This window comes from Crotalus tigris, unplaced genomic scaffold, assembly GCF_016545835.1.
Source record: "Crotalus tigris isolate CLP2741 ecotype Arizona unplaced genomic scaffold, ASM1654583v1 scf7180000017865.1625608, whole genome shotgun sequence".
NCBI classification, from domain to species: domain Eukaryota; kingdom Metazoa; phylum Chordata; class Lepidosauria; order Squamata; family Viperidae; genus Crotalus; species Crotalus tigris.
The window spans coordinates 1,240,529-1,259,273 of record NW_024096686.1 but is presented as its reverse complement, the minus strand read 5'-3'; the positions used below and the strand labels follow the sequence as shown (position 1 = coordinate 1,259,273).

The window sequence follows — 18,745 nt, the reverse complement described above, 5'->3', positions numbered from 1 at the left end:
GCCAGCGTTGTTGGCTATGGAATTCTGGGAGTTGAAGTCCTCATGCCTTAAAATTGTCAAGTTTGGGAAACACTGTTCTAGTCCAACACCCTGCTCAAGCAGGAGACCCTATATCAGGGGTCCCCAACCTCTGGTCTGTGGACCCGTACTGATCCACTGCATGCCAGCAACTGGTCCACACAAACAAGCAAAGCCCCATCCGTGGGATGCAGGCAGCACACAAAACCACACCCTCTCTGGTCCACGGAGAAACCTCTCTCCACGGAACCGGTCCCTGGTGCCCAAAAGGTTGGGGACCTCTGCCCTATATCCTAATATGGTCAACTGTATATTTAGATTTATTTATTTTTTTGCATAAACTTTAATATCTGTAGATTCTGACTTATTTCTGGTCTCTACTATGATCTCTCTTTAGGATGCGAAGGCAAATGGCTACAATCTCAGTTTTGTGGTATTCATAACTTTGCTTCTCTTTACTGCAACAAAGTTCTATAATATCTTCAGTGCAGGTTTAGAGCAGTAAAATAATTTCCCAAACTTGCCCCCTCCCCCCGGAATGTTTTGAATTTTATTCCCATAATATTCATCACCACCAGCTTTGTTCCTTCCAAGGTGTGTATGTGGGCCCATGCACACTAAGGAAACACACACACATAGTAAACGTGGAGGGCACACAAGATTACATTCGAAGAGTAATAATAATTAGGCATGTGAAACTCTGAACTTGCAACACGTCACGTACAAACTTGCTGCCCTGGCTTCTTAACACATTTGTGCGGGTTGTTTGGTACTGCCAGCGACTGAGCAGGAGTTCAGTCTGTGCTGCAGTAGCACCAAGCAAGCATCGCTGCTGAATCAAATTGAGGCAGCTAATTCATGCCTGGGGAGCTTGGGATAGCAGGCAGGCAGCATTCCTTCCTTACCTTTGCAGTGGCAGTTGACCCACCTTGGACTTCAGAGCCTCCAGCTCAGGAAGGAGCGTTCCCTTGCCATGGTTTACTTTTCCTCCTTCCTCCAAAACAGGTTTAGTAAGTTGAATTAAATTCAGAATACATTTAGAGAAGAAAAGAAAGCATGGGGGAAAATGAGAGAGAAGTCTGTCTCAATGCTTTTTACATACCACTTTGCTTTCTTTTTTTTTTCTTTCACTACAATTTAAAATTGCAAAAAGAAAAAAGAATTTTAAATGCGTACAAAATATTGATTGCAAGTTATCAGTGACTAGCAGATTTATAGTATAATCGGTAAGCATATGGATCTACTTTGGTATAGTGGTTAAAGCATCAGGTTAGAAACCAGCCCAATGGTGGCGAGCCTATGGCACGGGTGCCAGAGGCGGCACTCAGAGCCCTCTCTGTGGGCACATGCGCTGTCACCCCAGTCCTAGGCATTCAGCTGGGTTTTATAAAACCTTGTCGCTTTAGGTCTCCACTGCCGTGTGCAAAAAAAAAAAAAAAAGGTTCAATCAGTCAATTTCAACTTTTCACAGGGAAAAAAAAGATCTTGCAAAGTTGGAATTGATTGATTGAACTTTTTAGTCCCACCCAGGCTGCCGTTACCACCGCAGCCATGCCCACCCAATGGGCCACACCCACCTGGCACTCGACAATGCATAAGTGGGTTTTGGGTTGCAGTTTGGGCACTCAGTCTCTAAAAGGTTCACCATCACTGAACTAGGAGGTCTAGTTCTTCCTTAGTCACAAAGCCACCAGGGTAACCTTGAGCCAGTCCCTTCTCTCGCACTAAAAAAAAGGAACTGGCAAGGCCCTTTTGAAAAATGTTGTCAGGAAAAGTGCAGGGAGCAGGTTGTATGGATCCAGGGGTCCAAAATGACTTCAAGGCACAACTTTCAAGCGTGCATATGACACCCTGTTCCATTTTCTAGCTTCTGTATTTTAACTAAAAAGTATGTAAACATTTCAACGTGTTTCTATTGCCTATATTTTTGCTGTTTGTTCATAGACTTGTGCACAAATGCATGGTTTGTCAGAAGTTAGAGGGAATGTTGCCCTCTGTCACTCTAAAAGCAAATTTTGTGGATAGTTGATGAGGGGTGTATACAGGTAGTCCTCGACTTACAACAGTTCACGTAGTGACCATTCAAAGATACAGTGGCACTGAGAAAAGTGACTTATGGCCATTTTTCACACTTACGACCGTTGCAGCATCCCCATCGTAATGTGATCAAAATTCAGACGCTTGGCAACTGACTCATGTTTATGACGGTTGCAGTTTCCCCGGGATCACGTGATCACCTTTTATGACCTTCTGACAAGCAAAGTCAATGGGGAAGCCAGATTCACTTAACAACCGTTTTTACTAACTTAACAATTGCAGCCAGTCGCTTAACAACTGTGGCAAGAAAGATCGTAAAATGGGGCAAAATTCACTTAACAAATGTCTCGCTTAGCAACATAAACTTTGGGCTCGGTTGTGGCCGTAAGTCAAGGACTATCTGTACACACATGAAGATAGGAGATAGGAGAAAGCAGCTATATTACAGGAGTGGGTAATAATATGTGACCCATCAGATTGTTGCTGAATTCGACTCCGATTCCATGTTTGCTAAGACTGTTTGGAATTCAGCAAAATCTGATGGTGTGTTAAAAATATAAGAAAGTTGCACCCTGTCAAGCTGTTGGCCCAATTTGCTGAATATTGCTTGGTGTGACTGTTCCCCAGGCATTCAGTCCTACCTAGAGGCACTTCAATGGCAGCTTTTGCTTATGAAGGAATTACTTGTCGCTCAGCTGTGATTCGTAGAAAAAATAGATTAATTGTGATGTGGCAGGCCTAATAGACTGTTAATCGGGGAAAATGGTATTACATTAAATATGCTTCTTAGATGAAGAATATAGAAACTGTACATTCATTCACATAAATGAGCCTTGCTGCAGACTGATGGAAGTAGATTGAGGAAAGCAAAGCAAAGCTTTGATGGGTAGATCTTGTTATCTTCTCCCCTTTGTGGAAGCAGTTAAGTAGAGAACTTCTTGAGGAGATGGACAACATATAAATTTAATAAAATAAACAAAGCACGGGGGGGGGGTGTTAAGCAGGTCAGTAACCTGAACAATACACTTCAATAAAAGCTGAAGTGACACATTTCTTTTATTTTAGAATTCCAAATGATTATAAATGGAGGCAACAACTAAATCTTACTTTTGAACAGCGTGTTGATCACATAGTATCTTTTGAGACTGCTGGTTGATCCCCTCATTCCATTTACTTCTTAGCCTTCAGCAAACTTTGGGGTGTCCTGAGTGGTATTAGTATTTGCCAGGAAAGATCAGGACAGTAAATCTTGGGCTTCTCTCTAATTTGCAAATACCTTCATTAGTGTGGATAGTGCTTGCCTAAGAATGAGCATCCAGAAAAACACTTCGTTATTGATTTATTGGACTGGGGGATTAGAGTAATTCTTAATTAATTGTGTTATTGGCAACTTGCTTCACTTGTAACTGTTACCATACATTGTAGAAATGCTAAAAATGTAAGACTGGACAGTAACAATCTATTCAGCACAGTAATCTTTGAATTATTGTTAATCTTTTTCTCTCAGTATGAAATCAACCTCTTGGAACTGATTAAGACACGAAGACTGGTAAGTTAACCCAGGGACTGATCATTTGAAAAAGCGTACGGAGATTTTTTAACACAGTGACAGCTGTGTTCTTTTCCTTTAGCGCATTGGATATTCATTTAAGAAAGAAGAGATTGAATACTCTATTGTGCAAAGAATTCATGGCATTTTCAAACGTGCTACAACAAAATGGAAGGTAAACCTATCATTATTACAGAAATGGCTTTTTTCTCATTTTTGGATGCTATTAAAAATAGACAAATAGAGTCATCTTTATGTGTGAATCAGATACCTACATCAAAAATGAGCATGTGCACTCTCTCCATGTTGTAGGGACCAGAATCTATTCCTTATCTTAGAAGCAAAATTGTTGTTAAGTGAATATATTGCAGAGAAAGAAAAAGGCTGCAAAGGCTGGTTCTTGAGATCTCTGAGAATGAAGGCCGGGAGGGGCACCTGTGTGTGTCCCTCCAGGCCTCCATTTATGATGGCAAAGGCTTTTTGCAAAGATGGCAGAAGGATTTGCAAATGGAGGGAAGGCTTCGGTGCTTCAGGCCTTCCCTCCATTTGCAAAGCCTTTTGTTGCAGATCTTGTCCAGGCCCATTTGCAGAGAACAGAGGCCTACCGACCTCACACTTCTCTTGGCTTCCTTGTGCTTGCTCAGCACTATAGCATCCTCTCCTCCAATTTACATGAGACCAGAGGACCTCACCCATCTGGGAGGGGGCAGGCATTCCCATGCTCCTTACCTGGGACTCCCACTGCTTTCCGCTTAGCAACCTGTATGTCTCGGGGTTACGATGGCAGTTGAGACTTCCTGGATTACCTAACTTAGTATCATCAATCCCGGTCCCAATTGCCATCATAACCCAAGGACTACCTGCAATCTCCTTCCACCAGAATGATAGGAGCGATGGGAACTGAAGTTTAATCTAGACGTTTTGTGGAGTGATACATGGCATTGGTTGCCTTCCAGCAGGACCTGGGTGAAGCATGGAAGGGAAGCCTGAAAGTACAGCAATTTCTATATTGATTCTAAACATGGTTCGATATTTTCCATGAGCGGCGTGGTGGCCTAGTGGTGAAGACTCTCGCCTCCCACTCGGAAGGTTGAGAGTTCAATCCTAGTTAGCGGCAGATGTTTCTCTCCTAAGGTGCCAAGAAAAAAAGTGGCGGGAGTCCCAGGTAAGAATTGCAGGAGGGTGGAGCAGGTTTGGGAGGCCCAGCAAAAGCCACACATGAGTCAAGGGATATTGGAGAAGAACTGAAGAGGCCCAGCGTAGGCTGCCAGTGAGGCTCGGGAAGGGTTTGGGAGGCCAACTGCAGGCCACACAGGCAGGAGTGACTTACCAGAGCAATGTGTGACTTTTCCATTGGCTTTCCCATTGACTTTGCTTATGAGAAGCTGGCAGGGAAGGTTGTGAATGGTGATCACACAGCTCCCTGTTATATTATAATCACAAACAGGGTCCTCTAATGCCTAGCTTGTGATCGTGTGATAGCAGGGGCTGGAACTTTTGAGTATTGATCATACGTTCGTTTTTTTCAGCACCACTGTTAATTTTAAATGATCACTGAACAAATGGATGTAAGCTGAGGACTACTTGTATGGGTATATGCATCTCCTGTTTCTAAAGTTGTTGCCCTCTCTGAATGCTTGTTTGATTTGCTCCTTTCCCCTCTTTCCTTTGTGAATGAATGGTCATGAGTTCTCAGCTGATTCCTTTCCCCTTTGTCTCACTCCAACAGGATGACCTTCAGCTGTGGCTGTCTCATATTGCATTTTGCAAGAAATGGGTGGGTGGATATAATTTCCTTGTAATCAGTTTGTGCTTATTGTTTGAGCTAAGCTTCCTCCTTTTAATTTTTTTTTTAATCCAGCGGTGCTCTTTTCCATTTATTGGAATGTGGAGCTGAATGCAGCATTTGCAGTATAAAATGCTATGGGTCTTCAAAGGAATTGCTTAAGGGCCTGAAGCAAACCAATTTGTGGGCCAAATAGACATTCAGGACAAGATACTTAATTTTGATACTCCATTTGTGGAACTTACCCTGTTATTAAAGTATTCCTTTTTCTCTTCTGGAAATTACATCAAAAGTATTGCTGGAGAGTCTTTGCTACATGAAAATTGTAGTGTCAAAAATGGTTTCTTAATTAAGCTAAGTTACAATCTGCCAAGAAATAAGAGAATATGTACATTTCTGGATGATTAGGGATATTATTTATTTTACTTGTCCTTTCCAAATTTAGTGCTATTTAATTGTTCCCAACCATTCCCAATTTTAATTATGGGAAATGTAGATATAGTGAGTTCAGTCCATGCTTTAATCCTTTGAAGACTTGCGTCTGTCTCTAGTTAGATCAAGAAAATCCAAGTCTTCTGCAAAGAAAGTGATTTAGTTTCATATTGAAAAGTGTAACTAAAATTATGTTTTCTGTTTTATTACAGAACAAGAAAATACAGCTGAGTAAAGTGTTTTCTTCCATGTTAGCCCTTCATCCCAACAAACCAGGTACATGGGTTATCTCCCATGTCTGTAATTCTTCCTGCAAGAAGCACAAACCTTTTTAATTGCTAGTCCTTGGACATATAAACAGAATTTGGCTGATCAAATTGAGGACATCTGGGGTGTGAGAGGTTTTTCTGATGTGTTTTAATTACAGATAGGCCTCAGCTTATGGCCATAATGAAGCCTGCCTATTATGGTTGTAAGTCGTTATGGTCATAAAGCAGATTATGGAACTAGACCCAATTTTATAACGTGTTTTTGCAGCAGTTTTGTTAAATGAACACTGGTCATTAAGCAAAATGCATTGTTCATTATGGGGCTTTTTTGCTGAAAACTGGAGGTAAACGCTAGTTTTGGCAAAACCGTTGTAAATTATAGTCATGTAATCATGGGATTGGAACTGGATCATAAGTATCTTTTTTGGGGGGGGGGGCTCCGTTGTAACTTTCAATGGTTGCTAAGTTGAGGACATCTGTACTTTTTAAAATATAGTTTAATTTTATTTAAATGCTTTACACACACACACACACACACACACATGTATCTGGCTTTTGTAGAAGTGGTTTGACATGAATGTATTTCAGGTGTTACAGAAATGAAAGAGATTATGCTGAAATATGTAATTGGGTATACAATGCATCATTTTGTCTAGGAATCATAGTAACATTACCTAGCACAGAATAGGAACCTCTGACTTTCCTACATTGCCAAGTTATAGCCATGCTGGCTTAGCTGTTGTAAACAGCAAAAGTTAAGCATTTTTTTTGAGGTGACCTCTAGTTTGATGCCTCCTTCTGTGTTGGCTGTCTTAAATAACCTTTTCTGTCTCTTTGATTAGCTTTGTGGATCATGGCTGCAAAATGGGAGATGGAAGACCGCCTGTCATCAGAAAGTGCTCGGCAGTTGTTCCTTCGTGCATTGCGTTTCCATCCTGAATCTCCTAAACTTTATCAAGAGGTAGGCAGGTGACTCTTCCTCCTTCCCTCCTTCCTCTTTCTGCAATAGAATATAGAACAAATACAGCTGATCTGTTCCTTGTTGCAAAGAATAAAATATCATCAGGCTTGTTCATCTTCACTGGGAAATTTTATCTTTGAGTTATAGATTGTAAGGTATGCTTGGGTGTACAGATAGACCTTGCTTAACTGCCCTATTTAGCCACTGTTCAAAGTTACCACAGTACTAAAAAAGCAACTTTATGACTTCGCATTCATGACCGTCGCAGCGTCCCCATGGTCCCGCAGTCAAGATTCAGGCACTTCACAAGTGGTGGGCATTTATCGCCATCACCTGTCCCTTGGTCATGTGAGCGCTATTTGCGTGTTTCACAAATGGCTTCCAACACATAGAGTCAGTGAAAGTAAAAACACAAGTTGCGGTAATGGGATGTTTCTCGAACAATTGTGGATGATTTGTTTAACGACCACGGCAGAAGTAACACGGGAAGTCTGTCACAGTCACATGATGTTCTGCTTAGCAACCGCATCATTTAGCGTAGAGTTGCCAGTCCCAGTTATGGTGGCTAAGGAAGACTACCTATATGCATATATGTTTCAGGAGAAAAAGTCAGAGGTAGATATTTTTTTAAAAGATTTTCATGCCATCTTTTCCTCACAACAAAAGTCTGTGAGATGAGTTGGGTTGAGAGAGTGTGTCTGGCCCAAAGTCACTCAGATGGTGTTTGGTGCCATTCCTATCAGCAGTTATCCCATCATTGTTCTTTCAACATAGTACTAATAAAGATACACACATTGTATTGCCTCAGTAATGGTTAGGTAATGCTAGAAGCTGCTGTAGGTATTTATGGAAAAATATATTTTACCAAAAATGAGAAAACCATGTTTTTTAGAGGGCTTTGTAAAACACACCGTGTGTTTCTTTGCTTAATGGAAATGCAGAAGAAATATTAGTTTTTTTAAATCCCACCAGCCAAAAGAAGACGCCGTTGCATTTGGAGTTATGTTGCAAGGTTGTCTTCATGCTCTTAACATTCGAATGCCATATACTCTGTATTTGGCAGGCTATTGTCAGTGGTAAATTCCAATGATGTGTCTTTCAATTACGATGTTATTTTTTTTCTGAAGCCTTTTTCTGGTTAAATGACAGTAGTTGGAGAAAGAGAGCCAGTCTATAAAAGTGACATAATTAATCGAGATGAAAATGCTGTTAGGGTGCAAATATAATATTGAGTCCTTGAAATCAATCTTAAATGATGTGACTTGGTTAGCTATAGGATAAAAATGTCCTGCATCAAAAACTATTTAAGTTAAGAGTGCTTTAAGCAGCAATATTAACAAGGACTGCTTTTTAACCAGGAAGCTATGATTGTGTTCTTTATAATTGTTGAATGCCTTGATACATTATTAATTCTCTCTTCTTCCTTTCCTTTCCTTTCCTTTCCTTTCCTTTCCTTTCCTTTCCTTTCCTTTCCTTTCCTTTCCTTTCCTTTCCTTTCCTTTCCTTTCCTTTCCTTTCCTTTCCTTTCCTAGTATTTTAGAATGGAGCTGATGCATGCAGAAAAGCAGAGGAAAGAGAAGAAAGAATTTGAGCAAGCGAACATAGATTTAGTAAGAAATCATTATGTTATCAAAAATATTTCTTTCTCTCCATGGTACTTATTTAATTTAAATTGTTAAGTGGAAGGATTTCAAGGGTCAGCTTAGAATAATTATTGCATATTTGTGCAGTGCTTTCATGCACTCCCTATAGTTTAATAAATGAATCCAACATCCCCTATCTGTTGTGCACACCTGGGCTTCAAAGCAGATTGCCTGACCAAGAAGAAATTCTCCCACATTCTTCTCTTGCCTGATTTTGATGTCCTTCCATTGCTAAATCAAAAGACTTTATCAGCAGGCAGCATTTGTTATAAAAGGCAGGATGCAAATGAGATCACATTTTAGTGCTTCCATGTGCACTTCTAGAGGTCATAACTTGTATAAACATGTGCCAGGTAGGGTTTTTTTTTCCCCAATCTGTTTTAGATCCTTCTTTCATTGAATTAGAATCCATCCAATATCAAGGTTTTGTAGCAGGTAAACAATACGGCCTTCCCAAGGCCTAAGCACCAGCAGCCAATGAGAAAAAATGTTTTGCGTTGTTTGTAAAAGATGTGTGGGTCTGACCCTTAGCAAGTTCCTGGAAGTTTTGTGACCTGTTTTTGTTTTTAAACCCTTTCTTCTGTCCTTCAGTTGCTCATTGAAAGGTAAACCACGACTTACAACTAGACGTAGTAATGCTGTTGTTGGGCTAAGTTGGAGATATTGTTTAAAGAAGAGATACTCATTTTTGTTAACAGCCTCCAGCAATTAATTCCAAATGGAAACATTGTAATCCTCCATCATTCCAGACATGATTTTTGAGCTATATACGGCAATGCTAACTAATATCAGGGAAAGAAGAATGTAACACATTGATTTGAACCTCACTGAAAGATGGAACTTATTAGGTGCTGGAATATTGGAATTGAAGATTCCAGTTTGACATTTGCCTTTTATTAGGCATGATAAATCAAATTTGTCTGTGAGAGAAAGATCAAAATGCCATAAGGGTTTCTACTAAAGATTATTCCTTTTGTGGATTATGACGTATGTGTCATGGTTCCGACAGATGAAACTCTTCAAAGAACTTCGCGGTTCGAGAAGCTTAACATCGGCACTAACATAAGAAGCCAAAAACTGAACCCCCCCCCCTTGAGCACATAGGATCAAAGCACAATTCCCTCCTCCAATTAACAGTTATAAATCACATTCCCCAATTAGTTTAAAGCAAGGGCTGGAGCCAATTCTTATCATCTCTTATTTCAACAACTTTGATTCTCACCTGCTAGGTTCAGTATTATTATGTCTAGCTCAGGGGTAGGCAACCTTGGCTCTTTTATGACTCGTGGACTTCAACTCCTAGAATTCCTGAGCCAGCATAGCTCAGCTTGGAAACCTCTCCCTTTCCCCTCAGCATGGCTGGCTCAGGAATTCTGGGAGTTGAAGTCCACAAGTCATAAAAGAGCCAAGGTTGCCTACCCCTGGTCTAGCTGAACTCTCATGCACATCCCCCCCCTCCCCAGCATCATCTAACTCTAAAAGTGAAAAGAAGAAAATGGCTGCATCTCCATCTGTTGTCAAAGCAAAAACATCTGATGTTAGCAGTGTTGACATCATGGTTTAATTCTGCCAAATCACCTTTATTTTAAAAAATATATGAAGAAAATGGCTGTGCAATTTTCAACAGTCAGTTTGGAATATTCCCTTCAATGCTGAGCTCAGTTAATTGTTTTCTATGATGGCCTCCTCCACTCCTAGATAAAAACAGAGACAGACATGGGCTTCTCTGCTCTGTGTGGAGCTCTGTTCCAGAAGGGACCACTGTGTTATACGATACCTACAGAGAACATTCAGTATGAAAATGTCTACTCAGAACCCACAGCTGGTACCGAATGCAGTGGCTGGCCTGCTGATGGATGGGAGCAGTTCCTTCCAAATTCCACTGCAGACATTGCCACTAGGGTGATAAGCATCATCCAAAATGTTGGGTTTGACACTTACAGAACCCTAAATGGCTTGGGTCTGAGGTCCATTCAAGATTGCTTTCTCCAGTAGAACTGGTCTGGGTATATGCTCATCATAGATGGGAACGTTGGAATTCCCACGACCCAAGAAGAGGTTAGTGGGGCCTGAGATACTGCTTCTTTGTTGTGCCCCCTCCTCCCAATCCTTTGGGATAGTCTTCTCCAGCAACCATTCTGGCCTCATTCCAGAAGACAGTTGCCTTGCACTAGTGGGTACTTCTAGGATGATTGTGTCCATGTTTGTAGAAAATGTTGAGGTTTTTTTTGTATTATCACTGTGGTTTTATTTGTATGGTTTTATGAGTTCTATGGTGGTAAAGCACACAAAGTCTTTGAATATTGGAAGCATAGAAATAACATGCCTATGTGATGTTATTCTGACATTGGGAGATATCTGGCCTCCCTGTTTTGTGCAAACATTACAGCCCTCCAAAGTGTTGTTGAGTCTTGCAGCAGCTGAAGCCTGGGCCAAATGCTAGAAAAGAGAAATAAAATGTTAATCGTAAAAGAGCCATTTTCTCTTGATTTTTTAGGGTGAGTTCAGTTTTTCTGAGGACATTCTTAATGGTGAACTGGCTAGAATTGTCTACAGAAATGCCACTGAAAAAATCAAAGGTAACCTATTACTCTTAACTTTTAAATCTTACGCACTTGTACATTGTTTCATTCTTCTTTTGCTTTTGAAAATGAATATAGCTCATCTCAATTTTTTAAAATCTTTGGTACCTTCAAGTCATTTTTGACTGCTGGCAACTTCCTGGATTGGTTCCTGCAGTTTTCTTAGTCAGATTTCAGAAGTGGTTTGCCATTGCCTTCTCCCTCAGGCTGAGAGAGAGTGACTGGGCCAAGGTCACCCAGCTGGTTTCGTGTCTAATTGGAACTCATAGTTTCCCAGTTTTTAACTCTGTGCCTTAACCTACACCAAACAGCTCAATGATGCCTCCTTGATGCATTGAAATCTGGTCACCCAGAATGGTTGGTTAGATAGATCAGTGTTTCCCAAACTTGACAATTTTAAGGCATGAGGACTTCAACTCCCAGAATTCCACAGCCAGCAACTGAGATAGATCAATTAGCTAGCCAGTTATCTACGAGTCCTAAAAATGCAGAAATTTGTAAGTGAGCAAATACAGGTAGTCTTCGACTTACAACAGTTCATTTAGTGACAGTTCAAGTTACGACAGCGCTGAAAAAAATTACTTATGACCATTTTTCATACGACCCTTGCAGCATTATTCCCCATGGTCAGGGGTAGGCAACCTTGGCTCTTTTATGACTCGTGGACTTCAACTCCCAGAATTCCTGAGCCATCATGACTCAGCTTGGAAACTTCTCTCTTTCCCCTCAGCATGGCTGGCTCAGGAATTCTGGGAGCTGAAGTCCACGAGTCATAAAAGAGCCAAGGTTGCCTACCCCTGGCCCATGGTCATGTGATTAAAATTCAGATGCTTGGCAACTGACTCATATTTATGATGGTCACGGTGTCCCAGGGTCATATGATCACCTTTTGCAACCTTCTGACAAGCAAAGTCAATGGGGAAGCCAGATTCATTTAACTGTATTACTAACTTAACAACTGCAGTTAACTGCAGATTCACCTTAGCAGCTGAGGAAAGAAAGGCCATAAAATGGGGCAAAGCTCATTGAACAACTATCTCACTTAGCAACAGAAATTTTGGGCTCAATTGTCATAAATCGAGGACTACCTGTATTTTTTCCAAGCATTGGGGAGATACCTTTTCACTATGCAACATTAGTGTGGGGTAAAACTGCTCTTGTTTCCTTTTATGGGTTTAGGATAGACAATGCTTCAGTTTTTTATACTTTGATGTTCTTTGGGTCAATAAGCATATCTGGAATTTTAGAGTGTGTTATTGGTTGCTTACAAAGGGGCTAACGCTGATGAGACTTGAAGACAAGTAATTGGCTAAGAAAATGAATAGGAGGAGCAGACAGAGTCTGAAGATGATAACTTGCATATTTGTTGTCACAAATTGCAACAGAATATTCAAGAATAACAGATTTAGAAGGGACCTTGGAGGTCTTCTAGTCCAAGTCCTGCTCAGGTGGGAAACCCTATACCATTTAAGACAAATGGTTGTCCAGTCTCTTCTTAAAAACTTCTAGTGTTGGAACATCCACAACTTCTGGAGGCAAGCAGTTCCACTGATTAATTGTTCTAACTGTCAGGAAATCTCTCTTTAGTTCCAGGTTGCTTCTCTCCTTGATTAGTTTCCATCCGTTGCTTCTTGTCCTGGAGAGTAGGCTCACCCCCCCTCTTCTTTGTGGTAGCCCCTGAAGTATTGGAACACTGCTATCATGTCATCCTCTAGTCCAGTGCTTCTCAACCTTGACAATTTTAAGGCATGTGGACTTCAACTCCCAGAATTCCACAGCCAGCAATGCTGGCTGTGGAATTCTAGGAGTTGAAGTCCACATGCCTTAAAATTGTCAAGGTTGAGAAACACTGCTCTAGTCCTTCCTTTTGTTACATAAGAAATAAAAAATGATTGCTTCTTTAACATTGCCATTTGTTTTGTTTTTTTAAATTCATATCAGTATCTACCATTCAAGGACATCTAAAACTTTCATCCTTCCCCTTTTCCTCTGCAAAAATAATGAATCACTCACAAGCTGCCAGTAATGTCGAAAAGAGAGAAAGAGGGACAGATATAAGCATGATTTTAAGACACCAGGGATAATTGAAAATATAAAAAGGCAATATATTTGATGAAGAAACTTTAATGGAGATCAAATGGATTTAACGGATACTTAAAGGGAAAATATATGCTCAATAACATCTGAAAAAAAATTGATTTTAGAAAATGCCCACATGTTCAAGAATCATTTAAAGTTGGGTATTTTTCATAGTCATATTGATTTTAATTTACAATCAAACTCAAAAGGTGATTTAATTCTAAAAAGTGAATTACACAATTACTTTGTAGAATTAAATCATCTATACAGATTGATTGTAAATTCATTTCAAAGAAAATCAAATTACTAACACTTGACTTACATATAAAGAAGAGATACATACCAATGTATCTGGGCAAAATATACACAGCAAACATATCCTAGATCAGTGGTTCTCAACCTTTTTAATGCCGTGACCCCCAACTGATCGTAAGTCGAGGACTACTCGACCGGTCGTAAGTCGAGGACTACTCAACTGGTGCAGCACCGTTTGCGGACTAGGACTTTTGGCGGGCTCAGCAGGGCAGAGACAGCCTGGACAATTCCTATTGGCTTTTGAAAGCCAATAGAATTAGACTCTATTCAAGAGAGTCTATTATATTGGCTTTCAAAAGCCAATAGAAAAAAGGGAGTAGCACAGCTAAGGAAAAGGGGGGAAAAAATGGCAGACTGCATTGTTTGGCAACCCCCGTGAAATGGTCGTTCGACTCCAAATGGGGTCCCGACCCACAGGTTGAAAACTGCTGCCCTAGATAAAAATCATAGGGCCTGAACATTTTCTTGACAATACAGCACGGGGAGTTTATTTTGCAACATGCCAGCACCCCATTTATGTTAAATGGAGCAAGGAGCCTGGGAATGTCAAAGGAAGTAAGGGTTACAATTAGGGGAGCTGCAATTCTGATTATGATACTTAGAGTATCCCGATTAATGTATCCTTCTTCATTATAGGTGCTGAGTTTGCACTGTTGCTTTTGTCAGTTGCAAAACGTTTTGATTTTACGCAAGATCTTCAAAAAGAAATTCTTGAAAAGTAAGTTTTGGGTGCGCTTTCCACCATCTTAGCATTCAGTAGCCATTGTTCTTTTGTGTGTTAGTCTACTCCAGTAGACTCTGCATGTTTAAGGTTTAGAATTATTTCAGCATATTCCAGAAGACAGGATTAGATTAATTGCATAAACTGGTCTCATTTTTGGTTTGGCTCTAGCAAAAACAAATCCTGTTTCTATTAAACTAGGATGCTCTAGTGCAGCGGTTCCCAACCTTTTCTATACCCCGCACCCCTAGAACGCTTCTGATATATTCTCGCACCCCTTACAAAGGTAATAAACTTATTTAAACAAATTTTGAATGATGTGAACGTAAAAAATAATGTTGAAACTTCTAAAGCCAAGTTTTCGCACCCCCTGGAATATTGTCTCGCACCCCCGATTGGGAACCCCTGCTCTAGTGCAAAGATGCAAGTGTTATTATTATCTTGGCTCTCTTTTTAATTTATAAGTTTTTAATATGTATTTAAAAATAAAATTATCGAATCTCTAAAGAGATTTTCATCTCTTTAGACTGCAGTCATTTTTCAGATTCCCTTTTTATCTGGAAAGCTCAGCCAGGTCAGAACTGCAGCATCAGTGCCTTGTTTCCTTCTGGGGGAAATAGGTTAAAAGTGCCTGGGTGTGCTTTGAAATTTTCTGTTTCCAATCATAGTGCTCAGTTTTTAACTATGTACCTTTGATATTCTGGTGAATATCAGAATATTGACATTGATTATTGTGAATGCTTTCTAATGCAGCTTTTTAAATGTAAGCTGCTTTCCAATCTTTGGAAACGAAGACAGGTTTAGCCTACTGTAAAAAGGAAAAATTTCTTCTAGAGTAGGCATTTATTAGCACAGCCTTGCTTTTAAACAGGTATCCAGCACCCTCTGTAGTTTGTTTTATTTAGTTTTGTATATACATATATACTGCCCATCTTGCTATCCAAAATGGATAGCATCTGCCATTTATATCCACAAACAGCAGAATATTCAGGCCACGATCAACTGCATCAAAATATTTAATTGCCCACTTAATTGTCTGGCTTGGCACTGAGTGTTTGCCTTATGTGCCTGCATGATTTATGTGACGTAAAAAATAATAGTAAAAAAACACTATAATTTAGGAGCTGCTGTTCAGAAAAGAGCATGTTTCCTCTCCCCCCCCCTATTTTTATCGGTTTGTATTTATTTTTTATGGCATCCTGACTTTCACCTGGTAGCTCAACGTGCTTTAGCTCACTTTGTTTATTTTTACAACAGTACAGTGGTGAGATTTGTTGGGCTGAGACAGAAAGTAGATAAAATTATAAAACGAGTTCCGTGGGCCTCCCAAGTCTTTTCATTCCAGGTCTGTTGTCTTGGCTATGATTAAGACTGTGAGTACAATTGAGTATAAACAACTGATAAGCATAAATCTGCTTGGATTTATGGTATGCGTCTCCATTGCACTAAAAAAATGCCCTTGATCTTCATAACTATGTTGTGTCTGTAGAGGCTTTGGGTAGGAGATAACCGTTTTTTAGTGCTGGTGTTTACAAATTCCTTTTAAGCTTCTAGCATGGGAAAAGAAAATGTGTTATCTAACCCATTTCTTCCTGTGCCAAGTTTCCCATTTTCTAGGACGGGTGGGCAGCTATGGCCCCTTTACGACCTGTGGATTTCAGCTCCCAGAATTCCTGAGCCAGCCATCAATTCTCAAGAGTTGAAGTCCACAGGTCCTAAAGGGGACATATTGTCCATTCCTGTTCTAGGAGGTATATGTGTATTTAACACAGTGAGCTTGTAAATGGGACTGCTACCATTCTGTAGTGGTATTATTCTAATTTAAAACACTGAAGCAGGAACACATCCTTCCCAGATCACCTGGCTAGGCTTGTGTAGAGCACAGGGTAGCATTCTGAAGTACTTCAGAATATCTAAAACACTTCTGGCTGAAGGCATTCCTGTTTCTGTGCACACTGTGTGAGTTCTATTAACGTAAGCAAAATGTTCCCGATTATGGTTGCTTACCTTTTATGGAACAAAAGCACTCGCAATTACGCCAGAGCTTTATAGGAAGGGAGTCACTCATAGCTAATAGCATAATGCAACTTTTCTTTTAGTTTGCAGGCAGCGTATGACAATGATCCTCTTGTGTGGGATTTCATGGCACGGCGGGAACTGGAGATGGAATCTCTGCCTTCTTCAGAACAACCAAAGTCGAAACAGTCAAAGTCTTTAGAGGTTGCCTGCAAAGAAGAACGGTGTTGTGCTGTATTTGAGGAGGCAGTCACACACCTTCCCACTGGTTAGATTTTTTCCCCCTGGATATTAAAACTTGCTTGTTTTCCTCTAATTCTTATAACTGAGTTTCTGAGTTCATTCTGAAGTTATGGACTCGAGAACGACAAATACTTGCCCCCAGAGTCTGTCTCATATACTTGGGGTTATTGTCCAAGTTTCCCATAGCAAAGGTGGCTATTTATTTTTGTGTGAACTAATATTGAAAATCTGTGTTCGGTTCATGGGGTTCAGTTCCAACAAGCAGCAGACGGAAATAGTCAGTAGTCAGGCCGAGTGCTATTACCGTCGATCCCAGGGACAAATAAATGAGCATTCTTTTATATAGAAAACCACAACCTTCCACAGAGAAAGTTTCTAGATTTAGATGAAGGATTGAGATGACTCGTCACTTTGATTTGATCTCCTAGATTTTTATGAAAGAGCGCGTTTTTCTAAGGCAAGATGTTATTATACAAACCTTTAGCTTCAGTGTGAAATGTGTACAGGTAGTTCTCGACTTACAGCCATTTATTTAATGACTGTTCAAAGCTACAGTGGCATTGAAAAAAGTAACTTATGACTGGTTTCACACTTACGACCATTGGGGCACGCCAATGCTTGGTAACTGACTCATATTAGATGCTTGGTAATTGACTCATATTAGATGCTTGGTAATTGACTCATATTTATGACGGTTGCAATGTCATGGCGACATGTGATCAGCCAGATTCTCTTTACAACTGGGTTACTACCGTAACTTAACAACTGCAGCGATTTACTTAACCACTGTGGCAAGAAAGGACATACAATGGGGTAAAACTTGCTTAATGACTGTTTCACTTAGCGACATAAATTTTGGGCTCAGTTGTGGTTGTAAGTCGAGGACTACCTGTCCTGCAGAATGATTTCAGCTCCCCTCCACTGTCTTTGGGAACTAAGCTGGAATTTCAGCAGGTGCCCAATATCTAATTAGCACTTATCTCAGAAGGACTGTGGATAAGCGCTTTCCACCCATGTCTGTGCTTGTGCACAAAGTGCTTATTTGGCATCTCCTACCATCAGCCCTTTGAGGTCGTCCGGACCAAGAAGCACAATCCCTTTATTGTAAGGTTATGGTAACAGAATGCTACAAGACCTCTCCCCTCCTTTATTTTTACTTTTCAAAATCTAGGGAGGCTCCCTTCCTAAACACTTTCCACACCTCTTTTCTTTCTGTGGGCTATTTTTTGCAGGCTGGCTCTTCCTGTCATTAAGCCTGCAAATGGCTTTATTTCAATTTTGTACTAATTGAGCCCATCTAGCAAAGGGCTCCACCTTTTTTCTTAACTAAACTCCACAAATTCAAATGTTCTGTCACCCATTTCTAATGTAGTCTGGCAGTGAAAGGAGAAGGAACATGAGGGGGGTATGCCAGTTAGCGCCCTTAACACTTTCTTTGTCATACTCAAGATATTGTCTCTCTAAGTCAACTGCATGTGATTCCTACAACAAAGCTTAGTGGGCTCTGTCTGCTGACACAATTGTGAGGAAGATGCAGAGCACACAGCGCCCCCTTGAGGCTTAATGTGGTAATGCCACAGCAGAACTGGTGCGGACTTGAAAGAGATTATTACTCAGAAGTTAGACTCTGCTTAATAGATGCAAGTAAACTTGACTTCTGTTTTCAGAAGAAATAACAAATGTTTTGAATTCTGCAGAGGAAATGTGGAAATGTTATGTCACGTTTACCTTGGAAAGATGTAACCGGAAGACCAACAGTGAAGAATTAAGGCAAAAGGTAAAAATGTTTGCCTTCGGAATAATACAGGTTTCTTCTGTTACTGATACTGCTTTCCCATGGAGGGATGTCACTGGCACGTCCCTCAGTTTGCAGCCCGAAAAAGCCTTTAGAAAATTGATTTATTGGATAGAATATTAAGGCTTATTAAGAAAGTGAAGTAAACAAAGATCTGAATATGTGCGGCTTCGATTTGTATAGTTTGCCTGTGTTTATCTGTCCTTATGATTTTAGCGAGGCATTGTCAGAATTGCCATCTGACGCCTGTGCCATATGCCTGTGCAGGATGGACAGGCATATTCTGACCTACCTTCCCC

The 18,745-nt window shown here is 40.4% G+C and overlaps 1 protein-coding gene across 3 annotated transcripts in view; it reads left to right on the top strand.

The window, feature by feature from the left end:
- Positions 1–18,745, top strand: part of UTP6 (UTP6 small subunit processome component) — a 31,800-nt gene that overhangs the window by 2,478 nt on the left and 10,577 nt on the right. For 2 of the 3 annotated variants that reach the window (XM_039343602.1, XM_039343604.1), the window contains 10 exons: positions 3,563–3,604; positions 3,687–3,779; positions 5,334–5,381; positions 6,035–6,098; positions 6,934–7,052; positions 8,585–8,662; positions 11,193–11,274; positions 14,308–14,389; positions 16,492–16,676; positions 18,349–18,428. In XM_039343602.1, the coding sequence (XP_039199536.1) occupies positions 3,563–3,604; positions 3,687–3,779; positions 5,334–5,381; positions 6,035–6,098; positions 6,934–7,052; positions 8,585–8,662; positions 11,193–11,274; positions 14,308–14,389; positions 16,492–16,676; positions 18,349–18,428 (873 nt within the window). The remainder of the gene's footprint in view (positions 1–3,562; positions 3,605–3,686; positions 3,780–5,333; positions 5,382–6,034; positions 6,099–6,933; positions 7,053–8,584; positions 8,663–11,192; positions 11,275–14,307; positions 14,390–16,491; positions 16,677–18,348; positions 18,429–18,745) is intronic. The other variant, XM_039343603.1, reaches the window with a different exon arrangement.